Below are 23,009 nucleotides of genomic sequence, written 5' to 3' on the forward strand. Positions count from 1 at the left end.
AAAGAAACTGAACATTCACTCCCTGCGAGCTGGTCTTTCCGTATGGCCTAGATGACTATGAGAATTAGTTGTGCCGTATACTGACATGCTGAAGTTGTTATCGACGAACATGGAACGAAAGAAAGAGACGGGTAGACGCCTATGGCCAGCATACAATCTATTACTCTCCAGTAGTTCCATCGAAACTCAAGACATGAAATACGCTTTCAGTTCACTACCAACCCTCTGGTATGCCCCACACTGTCAGACTGAGCTTAAGTTCTGCTTTAAACCCCATAGATTGGTGATCCTAATCTGCCATGTGTCGGCACAAACTCTAGGCTTGGAGGAGCTTCTCCCTAGTGAAATGGCTGACTCAGTGGTACTGGGCTGAACTGCCTCTTGGAAGGACGATGGACCAAATAGTCGTCCCGCAACCCCGATTCTGGTTTATCCTAGTTTCCATAAATTGCTTAAGGACAATGCTAATAAGACTTCTTCACAGAATATACGGCACGTGTTCCACTCCATCCTTCCCCAACCTAAACTTGTGCTCTGTCTCTAATGATATTTCCATCGACGGGACGTTAAACTGTAGTATTCCTTCTTTTCATGTTTCGAATAGCCTACAACAAGAGGAGTGGCACGGCAGAGCCTTGTATTAGAGATTCTTCTTTTGGCAGCGGGCCTTCGCTACATGCATTGTTAAGGTTTTTGGTTTCACGTCAATGGTATGAAAGCGTTTGTAAATTAATGTTTTAATTCTCTTGCTTCATTTGCATTGTTTATTGATTATGTGATCTGGTAAGGTTGGAAAGCCAAATTTAACGGAATAGTTTTATCTGTAGAACATACAGTACGGTTTCTCTACCTACGGCAACAGACTACGCAAAAGAAGACAGAAGCTGAACGTAACACAAACGTACTGCACAGCATTTTATTTCGAATTACCAGCAGCTAACGGCACATTTCGTACTCCACGAAGGATACACAGGTATTCACCAACTACCCTGCAGTCGAAATTTCTCGCTATGCTTTGGAACTGATGAAGAAGTGTGTTCGTCTGGAGAGCTTTTATTTCTCTCACGTAGTAAAGAACTCTTTACTCGCCTTGTATCAAGACTTACAGTAAGTTTTCTAGGTAAATGGAAACTTGGAGAGGTTTTTCCCGTAGAATAATTTGCTTTGATAAGTGTTCCCTTAATACGTCAAATACCAATTTTCCTTGAATGAAATACACAAAATTACACCTTTCGTAATGCCATATGAGCGTTTTGTATTTCCTTACCTTCATAGGGTCAGTGGTGATGATGGTGACGTGGTGACCACGTTCAGCGAGAGCTCGCATGATGATGAGGAAGGGCAGCTGGTGGCTGATGGATGGCGTGGGGTTGATGCCCAGGATCCTCGCGCATGCGCACGCATGGACCAGCAGCGGCAAAAGCAGCAGGGCGATCTTCATGTCGTATGCTGAAAGAAAAGTAGCCACATTACGCTACTGATATTCAGGATGCAAAGAGCCAAGCACAAATAATTTTAGTGCTGTTTCGGAACGGAGTGGGGAAGTAATTTACGTTATTTAATTGCCCTTGTTACACTTTTCATAATGCGAGAATACTAGTGGGATACTGCAGTTTCAACTTACGTTCATGTACTACCTGAAAAGAATTCAGAAAGCAGCAGCACAGATATGGGTTTCGTTTGTAGTAGAGGAAGTACAGAATTGCATTAACGAAAAGTAGGTTTCTTTTGGTACAATCCAGAATGAGCAGTACAATGAAAGTATCTACGACAACCACATGTAGTTATTTTAAGGCAAGAGACTAGCTCCGAATTGAAAATGCTTTTAGGTTCATATCCAAACAAATGCTGGGAATCGTAATATGAAACATTTTCGTTTCTCAAATGTTTAATTACGTTACTACTACCATCGATAATCGCTTCTATCACAAATTATGCTCCAAAAGATTGTAATTAATCTTAGGGCTCTATGCGACACTATCACGCATCTCTCTCACACGCCCCCCCCCCCCCCCCCCCCCATACAGCTTGAATAACTCCACAGATCCCATTCTAAATTACCTTCATTAATGATATTAAGACAGGCGTTTTGTAGTGCTCTAAAGAGAAGAAATGTAATGTATTCCTGTCGGTATTCATCAGAAAAGATGACTATATCATAACCGCCGAAGTACCCCACTAATACTTGTGAAACATGTTCATTTTTGTTCTTGTTTCTCCCCTTTATCGTTCTTAGACCAGTATCACTGAATCTCTGAAAAAGACAACTACGGGGAACGGAGACAATTAAGACTCGTTATTCACGCAGGTAGCTCAAACAGTGCCATTACAGGTGTTATCTTTAAATTGTGTGAAGCTTTGTTGAACAACAGGAGACCTGTGCGAAACTTCCGTACTTTTATAGTTGTAAATAATAACAGTATTTGCAATAAATGTTATTGTTGGGACAAGGGTAGTTGACGACAATGAAAAATACTTTTTGTCGTTTCGGAAAGTGTATTCGTTTACAAAAGTCAACATGTACGAGAGGCAGAGGTAATGGACTACCGTAATGATGATGGTTATTATCTATGGCAATGCTATTTACAAATTATCCAGTTAATAAGTCTGTTAAAATGGAATGGTATTTTTAATAAGATAATATGGAAAGGGAGTCTCTTATTCTTGATTTATAAAGTAGCTCGTAAAATATAGGTGCGAAGTTGGGCATCCATCATACCCTTTTGCCTGTAGTAGTTAAAAGTCTCTTTTGTGTTTAAAATCTACACAAATACTACGTGAAACGTGGCAATATGCTGTGCACGAATGACCACGCTTCATATAAGCAATAATTTGAAGAACTTCATGTGATACCTAAGAATATGAAGTGGCTTCAGAAAGAAACCCGGTTATGATACGGGAAATAAAAATAAAGTTCTAGCGTTTTTAATTACTCTAGAGTCGATTAGAAAGCAGCGAGTTGACAGACAGACAGACGGCCAGAGCGGATGTAGCGTGTTGCGATAAGAGCCGAATCGGGCGCTGTGGGCCAGCACGGTGACTTGCAAGAACGTGAAGGCGGAAGGACACAGAAAAGCCGGGGGTAGCTTAGAAATATGACGCAGCATCCACAGGCGGGCACCCCTTCGGGATTGAGAAGGTGGATTGGTCCTACCAGAGGGTCCCTAAGAGCAAAAGAAGCAATTCGTTTGAAAAACTTAAATTAGAGCAGGGGGCCAGAGTAAAATTTGCACAAGAGTGTAAACCAAAAGTGCATTTTCGCAAAAAGCAAGAGGGAAAGTATAAGGTAAAAAGGTGTCTGTTTTTAAGGGCAGAGGTGGTGGCTGACGTCACAAGCGGTTTTGTGAGGGAGGGAGAAGGAGCGCACAGCTCGCCATTGTTGAGGACTAGTGATTAGGCCGGGCAACAGTACGGATGGCCGGCAGTTGCGCCCCCGCAAGACTACAGACTAAGCTTTGCATTTTGGCTACATCTGCACAACACCGTGACACGGGGGTGAAGTTATTTTGACTGTGAACAAATGTTTATCTTAATGTGTGACAATTACTGAGGTATAGTAGCAAATAGTTAATTGAGCAAAACCTAGTGCATGCAACAACACGACCGTCACTGAGCACAGTAAGTCAGGTGCTGTGCTCGCTCCTTCTGTTGCAGTTCTGTAATTGTTTTGTGCCCATGATCTTTCTGACCAATTGGTTATGCTCATGCTTATTTTTATGTGGGTTATCAAGTGTAAGTAAAGACTGAGTTCCGTGGCATCCAGTAATACAACAACCTGGCCTTGTGCACTAAAAGACGCTGAGTGAATGATATTAAAACGATCACAATTGGGATTAACCTGATTGAGACAACAACGAAAGGCAATCGCCATCCGACAGTGGTTTTAAACCCATCCGTCTGACCGCAATCTGTCTGCATTCTGGCGTGCAAACTACGATTTTGCAACTTGGTTGTAAAAAATTGCATCAAAGGTTTTTGAGGCCAACGAGTCTCTAGAATGTAACTGCTTTTATCAGAGTTCTGTTGCATTATTTAGTAGCACCGGAATTCCTCTCCAAAAACCTTAGTTCTACGTATTTACTAACTACCACCAGCTCTTACCAACTGAAATCGGCACCCAACTGACCAGGCCACAGTTGTCCAGTTGCCAAGAGTCACGAAACCACGCGCTGCAGGCGATGTCGTGCTGTTGGTCTCTCACGTCGGTCGTCTGCTGCCATAGCCCATTAACGCCAGATTTCGCAACACTGTCCTAAGGGAAACGTTTGTTGGACGTTCCACATCGATTTCTGCGGTTATTTTACGTATTGTTGCTTGTCTGTTACTACTGAAATCTCTGCGCAAAGGCCCTTGCTCCCAGATATCGACCACTGTGTTGTTGATAGTGAGAGATAATGCCTGAAATCTGGTATTCTCGGCACACTCTCGACACTGTGTATCTCGGAATACTGAATTCATTAACGAGATCCGATATGGAGTGTCCCATGCGTCTAGCTCCAACTCCGCATTCAACGTCTGTTAATTCTCGTCCTGTAGCCATTATCACGTAGGAAACCCTATCACATGAATCAGGGAAATGACAGATCCGCCAGTGTACTGCCTGCCCTTTTATACCTTTGTGTATGCGATATTATGGCCATCCGCATATGTGCGTGTCGTTATCCCATGACCTTTGTCACCTCAGCGTAATATGGTAGAGTTAGGAATAAAACGTGATGTATGTCTGAAACAGTGTCTTAGTTTTATTACGTGGTAGCTGTTTCAGAAGCATAATTTACTCAAAAATACATAATACATCTGTTATCAGATTAAACAGCAGAAAAATGTATAACAGGTTTAAGGAATTCCGTAGTTTAGTACATTCCAGTGGGATGCACAGGCGTATCTGCCCACGGTCGCTGAACAGAGCACCAAGGAGAAGAGTAGTGCCTAGCTATGTCTAGGGGAATACCACTTCTGAAGTTTTTCGTAGCACTTACGAACATCAATTCTAAGCCTACTCAGTGATTTCCATACGCCCCAACTCATATATTTCCAGGTGTGTGCACATTTGACGGAGGGATTCATTGAGGTACTACACTAATGTAGATCTGTCTACCTCTTCTGTTTCAAAGTATCTTGTTTGCACAATCTGAATCAGACTTTGGTGCAACTGAGGGGGAAGACGCAAGCTCTGAAGTGTGTTTCGCTTTGGATTTATTGTTTAGTGCTATCATTCCATTTGTTTTTAGTCCATGCCAGCCATCTACAGGGTGCTTGCGAACTTCCGTTATAAACTTCTAGATCTTTCGTAGGGTACTGAGTACACGATAATTTGAATGGAAGCCCACGTCCGGAACACCCCCCCCCCCCCCATTTTTTCAGGTATAAAATGCGTGCACGTCTGCTGAGGGAAAAGTCTGAGTTGCTTGTCCTGGTAAGCAACAGACTCTTGTAGAGAGAGAGGAAGATCTGCTGGCACGTGTTTTGGCGGCTGCACTAAAAACTGGAGTGACATCAGGTGCGGTGGTAAGTGCATTCCAGAACGTTCTTCGTAGGTACATTGACCGTAACAACGTTGGTGGTTGCCACATCAAGCCGCTGTTGTAATGCGTCCGTACTATTCCGTACGTGCAGTATGCTGGGTTCTTTTTTGTTTTGGAATATTGTAAACACGTAATGTTTACGTGTTAATACAAATATGTTTATGTGTGTGAATGTGTGTTTCGTAATGTCTCCTTTCAAAATGTTACCTAATAATTGTTCTGCGTCACGCCTGACTAAATTTCTCGAGCAGATATAGATGAGTTAAACATCTGAACTGACATCGTGCTACAACGGAAGTATACGCTTCCGGTCGTGGGTTCATATTCAGAATATTATGTACTCGTTCCTCTCTACAAGCCCTACAAGTTTTTAACGGGGATTTCCGAACACCTCACTGGGGTTCGTTAGGAGTCTGTAGCTTTTGCTGTGGACAGAGAAGAAATTTTTTGTGTGCTTTCATTTGTAGCACACTGGATTATCGTAATACCAGAGTGGAGAAGTACTTTACTAAAACAGAAGTTCTCAGAACTGATGGTTACAGAATACAGCTAATTAACCTGTATAGCAGTAGCATATTGTTGCATCTTTGACGAGGTGTTGTCTATAATTTTCACGATACTTCTGCGTTTTTTCATTCGTGTTGAAAATATTTAATTCTGCTCTGATACCTTCATTCCTATTCATGTCTTGTCTTGTGCGCACCTTCATCCTCCCCATTTATTATGCTTCAATTATATTCTCCTGTTATTTTATGGTAACCTAGCTTCCGTTTCCATGGATCAACACAGGAATAGCCAAGACTGTCTGGAATATCATGACGGTCTCTTTCTATTTATTAATGCCCAAGTTCTGCTAATGACACCACGTACAGCTTGAAATTTGGAATATTTTATTTTGAGTACCAAAATAATCAAAACTAGTAGCAGTAGCACTTCTAAATAAGAGATTTGAAAGACTTGTTCGAAAACTGAATTATGTAAAACATTTTTTTAATTGATTGGTTTTTTTTTCCTCGGAATGCCATCATTTCCGTAGAAATTGCTACAAACTTTCATGTTGTGTTTCGTTAGCTGATGTACTGGTGTTTAGATGTCATCTTCATTCGTTTAAATAATAACGAAGGCATCTGCAATCAAAAGCAGTTTGAAGTATTCCTCATCCGCTATCTTAATTCCTTTCTTTTTTTTGTTAACATTTCCTGTTAGAAAGAATGAAAACAATACAAATATTAAAAAGCGTAAGTGGTAGTCCACACAGAATTGTTATACTTTGTAAATAATTATTTATCGTATTTGGCTCACACGTGTGTTTATCGCAATTGGTGTATTTTTGTAAAGACTTTTCCTTGGCTCTATTTGATGATATGTATATTCACATTCAGACATAATCTTCCATAGGCCATAACGGCTCACCATAAAAAGTCTCCCCGAAGATGGTAAGGGCCCCATAGTTCTCTACATTAAATTCTCTGTGTTTTTCTATAACGCTCGTAATTGCAAACAAATTGGCTGTGCATGAACGACCTGATCTAAATCCATATTCTCCTCAGAAATTAAAGGTTTCGTGATGTTCTTCTTGCGGTTATTGATCATCTTCGTTTATACTCAGCATCTAGTGTTTAGAAGACTGATTTCATGAGTTTTTACAGTCGTTGTGTTTCCCTTTTTCATCATGATGACTACTTGCAGCTGGTATATGTCTCGATTATTTGAAACGAATCGTAGAATGAATTTTGCCGTTGGCACAATAGCACTGGACAGACCTACTGTATTTTGCACTTACTTTTAGAACTGAAAATTTTCAAAACCTACACGTCGCGCAGAAGCAGAGGAAAATTGCATAACGAAAAACAATGAAGACCAGAATAAAACTGGTTCAGAAACTACAAACCAAACAAAAACCTTATCAATACGTAACGGATGTTCAACACGCTTTTGTAGAGTTTCTAATGCACAGTGGCTTTTGTTGCGTGAGTTAACATAGATAGCTACGGAGAATCAGCTAGACGCTCACTTTTTGACCTAGAAGTTTTTATTTGCATGCCTCATAAAATATGTAAGGATAAAGATGTAGGTCGAAATGTCCTGATACAAGGATCGTTTGATTACCCCTTTCACAGCTAACTGGCGCTTCGGTTTTGTCAGACTTTTCTACCGTGTTAACACCGGCCTCCAGCACTCTCCAACATGCGCCACTGTGTTGTTTATTTGTACAGATGTAGAAGAAATATTTGCACATCTGATGAAGCTGAATCTGTATCAATAACTTCTTCTATGACACACACAATTATTAGTTTAAAAATATTGCTTTATAACGTACACTTAGCGTTATACCATGTAATGCTCTTATTCCTAGACTGGTTTACAGCAAGAGAATGTTTAGCCCGTCGCACAACCTCTTCTATATACATTCCGATTCCTAATATTTTCTGTCACAGTTCCGCTGTTGTTCTAGTTCCTAACCTTTTCACGAGACTTAATGACACAAGCACAACACAACATATGCCCAACACCAATAATGTACGAATGAATTCGCTGATACTAGTTGCCCTATGAAATTCACTGCGTTTCGTAACGCGCTACGATAATTTAATGTTTTTCACTCACAAAAGAGCAATTTTTGCTGCCCTGCGACTAAAAACAACACAAATAAGACGCAATTGAAACTCATAAACAAATCCGCATCCAAAGGCATCCATAGCTAAACTGATCACATAAAGCTATTTATCTCCAGGACGGCCTGTCCTATGAAATATTCACGCATATCGTGACAAACACGAAAGCTATACTAAAACCTGTACCACATTTGTACAGACTAGGTTGGCGGCAGTTTTTTTTTTGAAATATCTGCTCTCTTCTTGCAGGAGTGCAGGTCTAATTCCCTCTAAGTTACTGGAGGGTGTAGGATGAATAGGATGTCGATGCACCGGTAGCGGCTAATAATGCAGACGACAGTTCCTCAGTAACACATAGATGCACACGGAGTGAGTAAATAAATCCATCACCTGCAGCCTCTCAACACTCAAAATCCACCAGATCTACTATGATCTTCTTGAGGGGAATGAATCTTTGGTGGTGGTTCGTTTATGGTTTTAAAAATGGGAAGAAGGAAATGACCTAAATTCACAGAAAAAAATGACTGTATATGGAAGCCATGCTGGCGAGCATGAAGCCCCAGTTTGGGCCGCTAAATGACAGCCCACCACCCAGGAGTGACTCAGCAATTACGGCGCAAATGATGGAGGCTCTGGTGTCACAAAATCTTCGCGTTTATGTAGAGTCGTTTGCAGAGGAGGAAAGCATTATAGTTTATAGCCCTTAACAACATAAGTCACAAACCATCGGTAAGTTAGATACCATCAACCGATGGGTACTGCGGCTCCTCATACCTGACTAAAAAGCAGCATCGAAAGAAAGCGGGAACTCTCGTGTTGCAGCTTTGCCGATCTCTGCTGGTGACTTTTCAGAGCACTTGGCTTCCAGACATCACATAAAACAAAAACTTCAGGAATTACTATCCGTGACATGCCCTTGGAAGACTACAATTTTAAGCGTGCACACCATTAACAGAAAATATTACCAGGGTCCACCTGACGAGGTAGTTGGAGGACGTTGCGTATAATCCCCACCCTCTGAAGGTACACCAAAGTATCGAACTGCATTGCACATGAACTCTACGGGATGAATACAGCTCTATCTACACTGAAAGAACATCTCATCTTACTCGAAATACGGTATGAAACGTTCCGTTATTGAACGTATAACATCATGTGGACATACATCTAGCATACTTTCACTGAAGAGGGCCATTAGTTAAAATTCAGCTGTAATATGTTCTTGTTTCTTCAAATGCTATGAATCAAAGGTTTTAGCTTTAGTTAAAATGAATGCCAACATCGTAATTTAGGAGTGTACTCAGTTTTTAAATCAGTAATGTTCGACATTTTATTAAAGTAGTTCCGTCATCATTCCCAGAGAAACACGTAATTACGGCCGGCCACCGTGTCATCCTCTGCCATACGTCGTCAGCAACCCGCTCTCCCGAATGCCACCAGCTTTCCAGACCGCGAACCCCTACTCCTCTTTCAGGTACCACCTCAATCAAATGGTCTCACTAGGCTGCACACCATTGCTCCAGCCTTCTCCCAAACAAAAGTCCCTGAAAGTACCGGGAATTGAACCCGGATCCTACAAATGGCAGTAAGAGGTCGTGAACATGTTTCGCAAGTCCTAATTAGAATTAATTTCAAGTTCCACGTAGCTGAATAGGAAATAATAATATACATGGAACTTAAAACGTATTACGACAAGTACCCAAAACTTTAAACGGGTGTCATGGTCTCAAATGGCACCACTGTAACATTTTAAAGTACTAAAATACTAAAACAGAGAAAAACAGTTTTAGAGGGAATATACAGTAAATGTCGGTACATACAAATGCCAAGCTGTTATGAAGATTGCACGAAGCCATGCACGCATTAAAACTGAGCAACACACATGGGTCATATGATACCGTTAGATAAAAGCGAGATAATTGTCTTCCCGTAATCAAGTTTTCTTATCGGTAGCCTCAATAACGCGTAAATGAAGGACGATGATGCCTCCTGAAGCACTGTACTGACCTTCATCCTTTAAAAACTTAATTCAGGTACTGACATTTTGAGTCTCGTTAGTGTCACAAAATCGATTATGTCGCGTTAGCTTCTTCGGGAAGAGTACCTCAAATTTCCTTTCCCCTCTTTCCCCAACCCGAGCTAGCGGTCCGTCTCCAATGACCTACAACTCGATGGGTTGCTAAACCCTAACCTTCCGTCCTTTTTACTAAAAGTTCCAGAGCCTTAAGGTAAATTGTGTTGCGTCGATCGAATACACTCAAGTCGTTAAGTCTAAGTATCTTCCACATTCACAAAAGAACTCGCATGAGACTGCTGTGGCAACTAAACGGTGAAGTGTTAGAAGCATAATTTGAAAGTCACACGAGTATCTATTTTATTTCAAGCACATATTTCAAACAAATACAATTTCAACAAAGGAAAAATGCATTCTATTTACATTCGACTGCAGGATACATTTGGCCTACAGCACATGCCCACCCTGCATAAAATTGAGGGAAAAGAAAGCTTCCACTATTTTGCTGCGAAAGCTACCGATCACCACATAATATTCTCGTAATTTCGAAACCATCATTAAAGGAAAAGAGCGAATATAAACTCCAAAGAGAAAACAATTATGTTAAGAAATTTCTTTCGGCTACATGGACAAATTACATGATTTGAGAGCATCTCTTGTATTCAAAGAAATGTCCTTAAATAAATTGTCATGCATGTGTGTATTACAAACAGTTCAGACACACAACATTAGAGAATACAATATTTCACACCATTGGCTCACATGTTGGACAAAACAATCATTTTTACGTTCAACAGGATGCTGCTACTTTGTACACTATGGAAACTCCCGTTTTATCGATGCAGAGCTATATCACTCTTGCATTTACGAAACAAATTGTGAGAACTTGTCTTGTAACAGAACCTTCTACAATATTTCACAGCATCTCTCTCTCTGCCACTACATCGAAATAAGTTACCGTATGCTCCATAACTCCCGGCATGTCTGCAAAGCTTCTAATCAAACCGCAGATTCTTGTGTTCTAGTTTTTTAAGCAATTTGATCATCACAGCCTCTTTCATGCAATCTACTCACATGTCAGGAAAAAAGATAACACTATCATTTCTAGGATCTACAATGAGCAATAATTCAAGTGCTGTTTTTATTTTATAATTAGAGTTTAAGAAGTATAAAATAACACAGGATTGTGGTGACACCTGCTTTTTAAACACACAGCAATGACAGTAATAATAAAAACACTTATGATTTCATGAGAGTACTGGGACCCATGTACAGGTTGAGAAAATCACTTGACATCATCCAGGATTTCGGGTGGGCATAGTCATGGGTAATTAATTGATCAGTTTAACTAATTTGCATATCAATTGAATATCAAAATTGTATCGCTACCGCCAGTAGTGCTGATGGGTTCAAATCTGAGCACAATTTCGATACCCGAACATTGTGGAAAGATACCGATATCGAGGAGGATCGTTAATGGTGTGGGCAGGCACTGTGTTGACCACTCAAACACCGTTTCATGAAATTGTACGGTTGAACTGGAAAGATTTAAGTGCTGTCAGATACCGTAACGAGGTCTTGGGACGTCATGTACAATTGTTGTGAGGTGCTGTGCTCCCGCTAGACTTCCTATTGATGGACAATAGAGCTCTATCTCATAGAGATCGAGTGATTGATGTTTTCTTGAAACAGAAAATACTGCACGCGTGGAGTGGTCTGCTCTCTCTCCCGCTTTGATTCCCATAGAGCATGTCTGGGATGCACTAGGGAAGCAAGCTGCATCACATCAACGTCCACCAACCACTCTCTAAGACTTGCGAGCAGCCCTGTAGGAAGAATGAACATTATTTCCTCAACATGACATTGATGACGTTATTCACAGCATGTTGTCAGGCCTGTATTGCTGCCAGGCCTGTATTGTGTTCACATCACACAGTAAGCACGTTAGAAGTTGTCGCAATGTGTGTGCAAATTTGTTAAATTGAAAAGAAACGAAGAACATTTCCGTATACTGTTACCAGATGTAGAAGCATGAAATCGGAATTTGGTAGCAGTAATTACACGTCTGTTGTTTGAAACTGGTAAACAATATTGTATTCAAAATAATACCCATTGCTGTTTATAAATGTCTCAGGCAAGCTATGAATGCCACGCCAGAAAAACAGTTCTTCTTTTGAAGCGAACCAGTTAGCGAGTCAGTTTCGTATGTTTACAAACTAAATGAAGAGTTGTTCAGCGAGAGCGTGTCCCCGTGATGCAAGTAGATGACAACCGGACGGAGCCAAGTGTGGACAATAAGCCGCATGCCCTAGAATTTCCCAACTGAACGCCTCGATCGTTTCTCTGTCCCGTTTTGCTGTGTGGGGTCAGTAGTTATCATTGACAAATATGACTTTGTGTTGCCTTTGTCCATATTCCGGTCGTTTTTCACATAATGATCGGTTTAAATCGATGTAGATATTAGTGTTACCGGTTTCACCAGGTTTTAGCAGCTTACAATAGATGACACTCTTCCGATCCCACCAAACACAGAGCATCGTGTACTTTCCAAAGCGATTGGGTCTTGCAGTGGATGTCGATGGTTTGCCTGGCTTCACTCATGGTTTACGACATTAAGGACTCTGAAAATACACTCCTGGATATGGAAAAAAGAACACATTGACACCGGTGTGTCAGACCCACCATACTTGCTCCTGACACTGCGAGAGGGCTGTACAAGCAATGATGACACGCACGGCACAGCGGACACACCAGGAACCGCGGTGTTGGCCGTCGAATGGCGCTAGCTGCGCAACATTTGTGCACCGCCGCCGTCAGTGTCAGCCAGTTTGCCGTGGCATACGGAGCTCCATCGCAGTCTTTAACACTGGTAGCATGCCGCGACAGCGTGGACGAGAACCGTATGTGCAGTTGACGGACTTTGTGCGAGGGCGTATAGTGGGCATGCGGGAGGCCGGGTGGACGTACCGCCGAATTGCTCAACACGTGGGGCGTGAGGTCTCCACAGTACATCGATGTTGTCGCCAGTGGTCGGCGGAAGGTGCACGTGCCCGTCGACCTGGGACCGGACCGCAGCGACGCACGGATGCACGCCAAGACCGTAGGATCCTACGCAGTGCCGTACGGGACCGCACCGCCACTTCCCAGCAAATTAGGGACACTGTTGCTCCTGGGGTATCGGCGAGGACCATTCGCAACCGTCTCCATGAAGCTGGGCTACGGTCCCGCACACCGTTAGGCCGTCTTCCGCTCACGCCCCAACATCGTGCAGCCCGCCTCCAGTGGTGTCGCGACAGGCGTGAATGGAGAGACGAATGGAGACGTGTCGTCTTCAGCGATGAGAGTCGCTTCTGCCTTGGTGCCAGTGATGGTCGTATGCGTGTTTGGCGTCGTGCAGGTGAGCGCCACAATCAGGACTGCATACGACCGAGGCACACAGGGCCAACACCCGGCATCATGGTGTGGGGAGCGATCTCCTACACTGGCCGTACACCTCTGGTGATCGTCGAGGGGACACTGAATAGTGCACGGTACATCCAAACCGTCATCGAACCCATCGTTCTACCATTCCTAGACCGGCAAGGGAACTTGCTGTTCCAACAGGACAATGCACGTCCGCACGTATCCCGTGCCACCCAACGTGCTCTAGAAGGTGTAAGTCAACTACCCTGGCCAGCAAGATCTCCGGATCTGTCCCCCATTGAGCATGTTTGGGACTGGATGAAGCGTCGTCTCACGCGGTCTGCACGTCCAGCATGAACGCTGGTCCAACTGAGGCGCCAGGTGGAAATGGCATGGCAAGCCGTTCCACAGGACTACATCCAGCATCTCTACGATCGTCTCCATGGGAGAATAGCAGCCTGCATTGCTGCGAAAGGTGGATATACACTGTACTAGTGCCGACATTGTGCATGCTCTGTTGCCTGTGTCTATGTGCCTGTGGTTCTGTCAGTGTGATCATGTGATGTATCTGACCCCAGGAATGTGTCAATAAAGTTTCCCCTTCCTGGGACAATGAATTCACGGTGTTCTTATTTCAATTTCCAGGAGTGTATTTTCCATATAAGCCGGTAGTGTCTTTAACATTTGGTCACAATATAAACTGTTCTCGATTGCAGGAACAATATTGGTTTTCAACACTTCTTGAGATGGTCTTTCTGTTTCACAACCGTTATCCAATGGATGTTACCAGAGAAGTGTGCTTCGGCTCACTATCCTGTAAAAGTTTAAATTTTTCTGTCATCGTTTTGCTTCAGAATGACCGATGTTCCTTCTTCTTTAACGAGCACAGCACGGCATTAAGACATTCTTCTTACCATGTTTTACATTTGATCACAGTTTTTCGACTATAGCTCGTCGTTTGGCTTTCGCTAGACGATAGTTATTACGAACGACGTTGAATTTTCTCTCCTCAGCAAACATAATATCATTTAATGTCTTTGCCCTTTAGTTAAGATGGTCCCTTGCGAAATGGAGACTATTTCCCCGCTTGTATTTGCTGACTTACGGCTTTTTCCTCATGAGTCTTCTGCTGAGCGCTTTTTCTCACATACTCCTCAGTGCAACTTGTTCCCTTTTGATTACAATATTCTTGCAGTAGTTGGGTTGCAGTTTAACGCGCAAGCGTCTGCCTCTTTTGTCTAGGGTCCCTGGCTACGCTTATTGTGAGACGGATTCTAAGCGATCTTCCTTCTCAGTACCCTCAACTGTATTTTTTGGTACAATCAGCGGACTTGCAATATCTCTGTGACTGCAATTTTCACACGGTGAGAAAAGACAAATCATCGCTTTCCAAACGTCGTGTTAGTTTACTTGTGTCCCACTGCGACTTTGTGGACCAAGTAGCATTACGGAATAGTAAGATGGCAGACTATTTTACATTGTATCTCATTTGTATCTCTACGGATCCGGTGCACTTTTGTCTACACTGAACACTTAATGATACAACTGAAAACTCCACAATACTTTAAGAAACTAGAAGCCTCACCAACTTCCTAAGAAAGGTGAAAATGCAGACTTAAACAACTATAGTCCAGTTGTCTTATTGACATCGTTTTCCAATATATTCGAAAAGATAATGCCCTCAACACAAGTAGCACACTTTATGTGAAAACAATTTACCTATCATATCATAGTTTGGACTCCATAATGGCCGCACGACTGAGAAAGCTACTGATACATGTACTCATCAAATGGTACAAGCCTTAAATAATAGTATATTGGTTGTGATCTTTCCAAGGAATTTATTGTGAGATTGATACTCTTAGGAAACTCAAGTTTTATGGAGCTGACAGACAGAGTTCAAAAAGTCGTACTGAGTAATTCAGACAATGTTGGAAAGACAGTAAATTGTAGTGACAAAGCGAGTTTCACAGCGTCCAGTTTTGGGACACATATTCCATATATTAGTGTGTATGAATGACCTATACTTTTGATACAATACTAGTGTTATAATAAGCCCCGTTAAACAGAAAGCAACAGAAGTGTTGGTAAAACCTGATTTGCAAGGAATTATTAAGTGGTTCTCTGATAATTGACTCTGTAGGTACCTATTCAAGGAGCTAGGCATTTTATCTGGACCATCACAGTGCATATATTCCCTTATGAAAATCGCCATAAGTAATACATCACAATTTCAGAAGACCAGTGATTTATATATCTACAACACTAGAGGAAAAATGACGTTTATTACCCTTTGTTAAAGCTGTCAGTGAGTCAGAAATGATTAAAATACGCAACAATAACAAAGTTTTGATCATTTTACCAATGAAATAAAATGTGTGACTGGAAGGAAAGCAAATTTTAAATCTAATTTAAAATTATTTCTTCGCTATAGTTCGTTCTGTTCTATTGAGGAATTTACCCTTAAAAACTGGTAGCCAGTTAAACAAAATTAAGCGTAGTTGCATGACGAGGACTAAAAATAATGTGTTCATTAACGTTAGCAATGGTCATTTATACGGATGCTGTAAACTGACACGTTCTGAAACTTATCATTATAAAATAAAATATATCACATTTTGTGTAACTTTTGAAGAAAAGTCAAACAATCAGTATTGAAAAATATTTTCGTATTAAAAACTGTAATGTATTTCAAGGACAGAGAATATACTGTTGTGCATAGACATTGCAACGAAGCAGTTACATTAAACTCTGTGACACTTTAAAATTTTCTGAAACAAAATATAGTGTTATCTGGAAAGGGAAGAGGTAGGTTAATAACAATATTTTGATAAAACCCTGTCAGCAAATCATGTGCAGAATCCTTTAGTTGGTCAAAATAATGTGCATGTCTTCAATGTAAGTAAATATCAGTCAATTGTCTAAGTGTCGAAAGCAGTGTATTTCCTACAACTGAAGCTGATCAAAGAAGAAAGAAAATGTCAAGAGCAAGATAAATTATTCAGAAAATTGGGCAAATTAGGTACTAATGTAAGTCATGTAGATAAAACATAAGCGACCTATGATCAGTAAACTTCTAGTGATTTCATTTGTAACAGATTCAATATGTGATCCTTGTGTACAATACCACTTTAAACTGCATCCTAATACTTGACGTTCCAATTATGTATGACGTGCAGCTCACATATATTTTGAGAGAATATGACAGCATTCAGAGTGCAAATGAATAACGTTACCATTTCCTGTTGGTGGGTATTCTGATCATGTCGCTATTCTCAAATTCTTTCCAATGTTTCGCCTATAAATTTATGAACACTAACGTAGACTGACATTGTATCTAAACCTGCATCTTCCAGAGAATTTATGTAAATACTTTGGCTTGTGTATATGTACACTCGTTTCAGTAATCAGCAGAGATAACTGCTTACAAACCTACGCTCTGTACGTCTATAGTTTTAGTTATTTAGCGTGGAAGTTGATTATAGGAACTGCCAAAGAGCTATACTGACAGTTCTGTTGTAGACTATATCTTGATGGTATTCTTTGTTTTACATCTGGATGACTATTTGTCGTAAGCAAATCAGTGTAGGATCCAATGGCGGTCCAGAGAGTTTCGGTAGTGTTAAGAATAATAATTCTAGTGTAGGATACAATAGCGTTCCAGAGAGTTTCGATAGAATAATAACTCTAGCGACAGTAAATCAAAGAATACAAAGAGAAGCTGTACATTGCTAAAGACCTGACTGACTTGATGACAAATATATAGATACCCAAAGAAGTCAACATGTCTAGCAGCTTAGGCAATTACTTGTTTAAGTTTTCGAGTATCTGGAATTTTTGTAACAATTCATAACTAGTATTGCTCTTGGAGATATGTAATTAAAGTTAATACAGTCTGTCTTCTAATGAGTTTCTATTTATAAAGACTGAGTCTGTTTTCTTCGCAATAATTTGTGTTTCTTTTGGCGAGTGGTTAAGTCCTGCTCTACGCTCTATCTATTGTATGTAGTCGAGAGAGCGATAATGTCTCGTCAGCCCAGCATACCTAAGGACAATGATACAGGTATGCCTTCACATCACAGTTTTTTAAAATAAAATGTATTTCTTATCCTACATCTTTTTGTGATGAAATTATTTGCATTGTACTTTTCAACCAATGTGTCGAGATATTTCTGCATTAATAAGGGTGCCTCTTCCAAAAGAGAGACGTCCGTTTACTCGGCGTTAGGATATACGAGTATTTTGCTGTAGTAGAGTTAAAGCGCAAGGAGCATAAAGATGAGTAAAGTAACGCACCTGTCTGCAACAAATAACATTACGTGCTTCAAACCTGGAGTGATACACAGCTCGATGTTTACCCTTAATGAAAAGAGTTATGTGATTCTCATCGTTCGGTGGAAGATAAGTCCATTGGGAGAGCAAAGTTCAAGAAGTTTAAGGATGGGATTAAGACTGATTTGCAAGATTACAAAGTAATGAATGCATCTATATCTCTCTCCGTGATGTGTGTGTGTGTGTGTGTGTGTGTGTGTGTGTGTGTGTGTGTGTGTGTGTGTGTGTGAATAAGGGTAACTCTTCCAAAAGAGAATCGTCCATTTACTCTGCCTAAATGTAAGATGAATTTGCTGTTGTAGATTTAAAGCACAAGAAGCATAAATACAAGCAAAGTAACGCACCTATTTTTACAGCTTACCTGTGTGTTTTAAGCACTGTTCTGGCACTGGAACAGATAATATTATATCTGAAACTGTGCCACATTTGCACCACACTAAGTTAAATGTCAATATACTACCGTAAGAATTACCTGTGACTGCCTATCATGATCTGTGTATGGTTCAAATGGCTCTGAGCACTATGGGACTTAACATCTGAGGTCATCAGTCCCTGATCTGTGTAATCTACATAGTTACGTATCACTTTAATGCCACGTTTCCGGAAATTGTTCGAATTTTCACTGTAGTTTTCAGGTGTGTTACGCAAAAATGCGTCATATTACGTGATTTTCTCGTATAATACAAAAATAAAATTAGAACATCGTACAGGTGCCGTGATACAGCGTCCACTGGCTGCAGAGTGCTTTTGGGAGGTGGCACATTACCCACCTTATTAAGTGTCGGCGGCACATGGGCACTTCTCAGCTCCTGTTTCGGAGATCCGCAGGCAGCGGGAAGGAAATTCGCCGTCGCCGCGAGACTGGTCGGGATTGTCTGACACGTAAGAAGATTTCCCGTAGTTATTTGTAGTCCCCGAGCATGGCATTCTAAGTATGGTGGTACTTCCTTGGCTAAACGGCATGTGTATATTTAAAGTACAGACATGGTGCATTTCTCAGGGTGATGGTAACTCTCCGTACGTGAGAAGTCCCAAGCTGCAGATGCAGCGCTCACTAGTGGCGGTCGCAGATGATTCTGCCGTCTTCAAATACGTGCAGGCTTCTTTTGTTTCTTTTCAGCCGTCATTGTGAGTGCTTTGTTCGCAAGTTGATGACACTTCTTCCTAACTCCTAAGAGTTTCTTGTTTTCCACCTTCAAGCCGCGAAATTAATGTCAATGTTTGGCTCGGCGCAAGTTTATGAGAGAGTATTTGCTGTTATGAAAATTAATAAATCTCGGTTAAGAGAAAGCTTCATTGATGAATATTTATATAAGTGTTTGTGTTTGTCTGTATGTAGAAATGTTTTTCGGCACATTAACCTCGCTGTACATTCGACCTGTCATAATTAAATTAAATGGATCTTACGGAACACTCTTCTAAACTGTTATTTGTTTTCAGCTGTTCTATTAAATCCGGTTCCCTTATTTAATAATGCAAGCTAGGAAATAAACAACAAAATGCATTACAGAGGAAAAAGCACGGAGACTGTAGGGAAAGGGTGAGGAGGGGAGGGGAGAGAAGCAGAAGTGCATGCATGCCGCTCACAGTTACAGCAAGTGAATTCCGCACGAGCAGATTCCTGCCCAGCCCCGTTCCTTCGCAAAGGGTACGGCTCCCACGTCTCTCGTCTCTAGTGACCTACTTGTCGACGGGACGTTGAACTCTAGTCTTCCTTCCTAATGTCTACTGCATACTGATCGTTCAGTACGTTCGCTAGGAATCTAGCTGAGAAGAACCTACAGTCACAAACAGCAGCAATTTCTGTCGGGTTGGAATCCCACTGTCATTGATGAGGCATCTGGTTCCTTTCGGAGTGCACCTTTTTAGGGCCACTGTTCTTACGCCATCCTATATGGTTTTGCGAGGTGGACACCATTCCGAGAAATCACCGTTTCAAGTTCCGTTAAAATATTCAGAATAATATGAAATACTTATTTGCCAGTTTCTCTTGTAGGGAAGAGTTTGTTACGTTCTATCTAATATGTGGTTTGCTGACTAGAGTTCATTCCAATCCGTAATAACTACAACCAACAAAATTATGGAAAAAAGAAAGGAATGAAAGTTAGATAATTCATTTTACACACACGTAAAAAAAGTCCCAATAGCAAAAAATAATTATTGTAAAGTAATGAAACTCAGTTAATCGATGAAAGAAGGAAGTACAAAAATGCTCACGGAAGGTCAGGATTATAGAAGTACAAGACACTGAGGAACGAAATAAGTAGGTGCAGGGAAGGAGAGAGGAAATGGCTGCAGGAAAAATGAGAGGGAATCGAAAAAGAAATGATTGTTGAAAGGACTGACTCAGCATATAGGAAAGCCAAAACGACCTTGCGTGAAATTAAAAGTAAGGGTGTAACATTAAGAGCGCCACGGGAATTCCGCTGTTAAATTCAGAGGAGTGAGCGAATAGGTGGAAAGAGTACATTGAAGAGGATGAAGATTTGTCTGATGTGGTAGACGAAGAAACATTAGACGATTTAGCAGACACAGGGGATCTAGTATTAGAATCAGAAGTTAAAAGAGCTTTGGAGGGCCTAAGATAAAATAGAGCAGAAGGGATAGGTAAAATTTCATCAAAATTTCTAAAATCGTTGGGAGAAGTGAAAACAAAACCAACATTCATTATGGTGAGTAGAATGTATGAGCTTGATGGCGTTCTACAACTTGTATATAAACGAGACGGCAGTTATACGAGGCGAGGGGCATTAAAAGAAACAATCGTTGCGAAGTGAGAGGGACAGTGTTGCAGCCTAACGCAAATGTTATTCAATCTATAGACTGAGAGAGCAGTAAAGGAAACTAAAGAAACATTTGGAGCAGGAATCAAGGTTCAACGAGAAGAAAGAAAAACTCTGGGGTCCGCTGTGCCACTGTAATTCCGTCAGAGACAGCAAAGGCCTAGGAAGAGCAGCTGAACGGAATGGACTGTTTTCAAAAGACGATATGAGATGTACATCAACAAATGGAAGACAAGGATAATGGAATTTCGTCGAATATACCAGGTGATTTTGAGGGAATTAGATTAGGAAACGAGACACTTAAAGTAGTACATGAGTCTTCTTTTTTTGGGCAGCAAAATAACTGATAGTGGTCGAAGAAGAGAGGATCTCAAATGCAGGATCGCAAAGGCAAGAGAAGCGTCTCCGGAGAGAAGAAATTTGTTACCTACGAATCTGTGACAATTTAAGTGTTAGGAAGTCTTTGGTGAAAGTACTTGTATGGAGTGTAGCCGCGTATTGGAGTGAAATATGGATGATATCAGTTAAGACGAAAATATATGCTTTTGAAATGTGGTGCTACAGAAGAATGCTGAACATGAAATGGGTAGATCATTTAACTACTGAGAAGGTACTGAACAGAATTGGAGAGAAAAGAAATTTGTGACACAGCTTGATTAGAAGACTGACTGACAGGACACATTAATACATCGAGCGATCACCTATTTCGTGTTGGAGGGAAGAGCGGCGGGACGATTGATAATGTTTGCTTCAGCATACGGTTTTTGAAACTGAACATTCCCTGTAAGACTCGAGTTTTCTACTGCTTGCACCTCACGCTCTTCTCACAGTTACTTAACGAATTTGCTTTGATGGGAGAACTTTAGCTGACTAATCGTTACACTTCTCGTCTTCGCACAAGACGTGGGAGTCCGAGATGATTGACATCGATGTTTTTTTTTCAAGTCATCACATTTTCGATTGGTTTAATTCTGCCCTCTATCTTTCCTATAATATCAACTATAACTATCTTTTGCCTGTCCCTCCTGCTTTCCCCTGTAGTGCTCCTTCCAGCGCCCACTTAACTATTCCTGGATGCTGAAGCAGAGGTCCCTCTAACTTGCCCCTTCTTCTGATAAGTGTCTTTTATAGACTCCATCCCTCATCTCTTCTTTGTATTACATCTTTATTTCGTAATTAATTTGTACACTTAATTTTTAACTCGCAGTGTTAGTGCTAAATTACAAATTCTTCTTCTCTGTATTTCGAGTGATCCAAGTCTCACTTGCACGCAATTCTGTACACTTTCAGGAGCTTCTTCCCAAATTCCATGTCGATATCTAATCCCAGTAGAGTTCTGTTACTGAAGCTAGCTTTCTTCGCCTATAATCATCGCATGTGATATCTTCCTTTCTTCGGCAATCCTGTTTAATCCTGCTACCTATAAGGGAGTGTTCACTTCTTTCATTAGCGTGTCGTCCTCAGTTTTCATGTCAAGTAAGTGACTATTCTTCATCACCTATGTTTTCCCTCTACGCTGACGGCGAAAAATTCACAGCACCAATTAAGAGTTGTGTGACATAAAGGAAAGCTGGTAGGCGTGTTTATACATCTGAGAGATGATGTCTATTCAGATTTCGCACATGACTGAGGCTAGTAGCACCGCTTTGAGGATACAAATAATGTTTGCTTTAAATATGTCCTGTGAGCGTTAGTTACCTATGAGTGAAGCATTCAGTGAATTCTAAAGTAAAATTCTATGTACCGACTTGACAGAAAATCCTAGGATGTTCTGGTCTTATGTTAAAACAGTAAGTGGGTCTAAAAAGCATATCCAGACACTCTGGGATGATGATGGCATTGAAACAAAGGATGACACGCGTAAACCTGAAATACTAAACACCTTTTTCCAAAGCTGTTTCACAGAGGAAGACCGCACTGCAGTTCCTTCTCTAAATCCTCGCACGAACGAAAAAATGGCTGACATCGAAATAAGTGTACAAGGAATAGAAAAGCAACTGAAATCACTCAACAGATGAAAGTCCACTGGTCCTGACGGGACACCAACTCGATTCTACACAGAGTACGCGAAAGAACTTGCCCCCTTGTAACAGCCGTGTACCGCAAGTCTCTAGAGGAACGGAAAGTTCCAAATGATTGGAAAAGAGCACAGGTAGTCCCAGTCTTCAAAAAGGGTCGTCGAGCAGATGCTCAAAGCTATAGACCTATTTCTCTGACGTCGATCTGTTATAGAATTTTAGAACATGTTTTTTGTTCGAGTATGATGTCGTTTTTGGAAACTCAGAATCTGCTCTGTAGGAATCAACATGGATTCCGGAAACAGCGTTCGTGTGAGACC

At 41.1% G+C, this 23,009-nt stretch overlaps 1 protein-coding gene across 2 annotated transcripts in view; it reads right to left on the bottom strand.

Annotated features, from left to right (window-relative positions):
• The window catches only part of LOC126355769 (UDP-glucosyltransferase 2-like), a 74,071-nt gene that overhangs the window by 40,104 nt on the left and 10,958 nt on the right, over positions 1-23,009 (bottom strand). For both annotated transcript variants that reach the window (XM_050006173.1, XM_050006174.1), the window contains exon 2: positions 1,268-1,449. In XM_050006173.1, coding sequence (XP_049862130.1) covers positions 1,268-1,441 — 174 coding nt within the window. In that variant the 5' untranslated portion in view covers positions 1,442-1,449. The remainder of the gene's footprint in view (positions 1-1,267; positions 1,450-23,009) is intronic.

Source organism: Schistocerca gregaria, chromosome 3 (assembly GCF_023897955.1).
Source record: "Schistocerca gregaria isolate iqSchGreg1 chromosome 3, iqSchGreg1.2, whole genome shotgun sequence".
In the NCBI taxonomy this organism is placed as follows: Eukaryota; Metazoa; Arthropoda; class Insecta; order Orthoptera; family Acrididae; genus Schistocerca; species Schistocerca gregaria.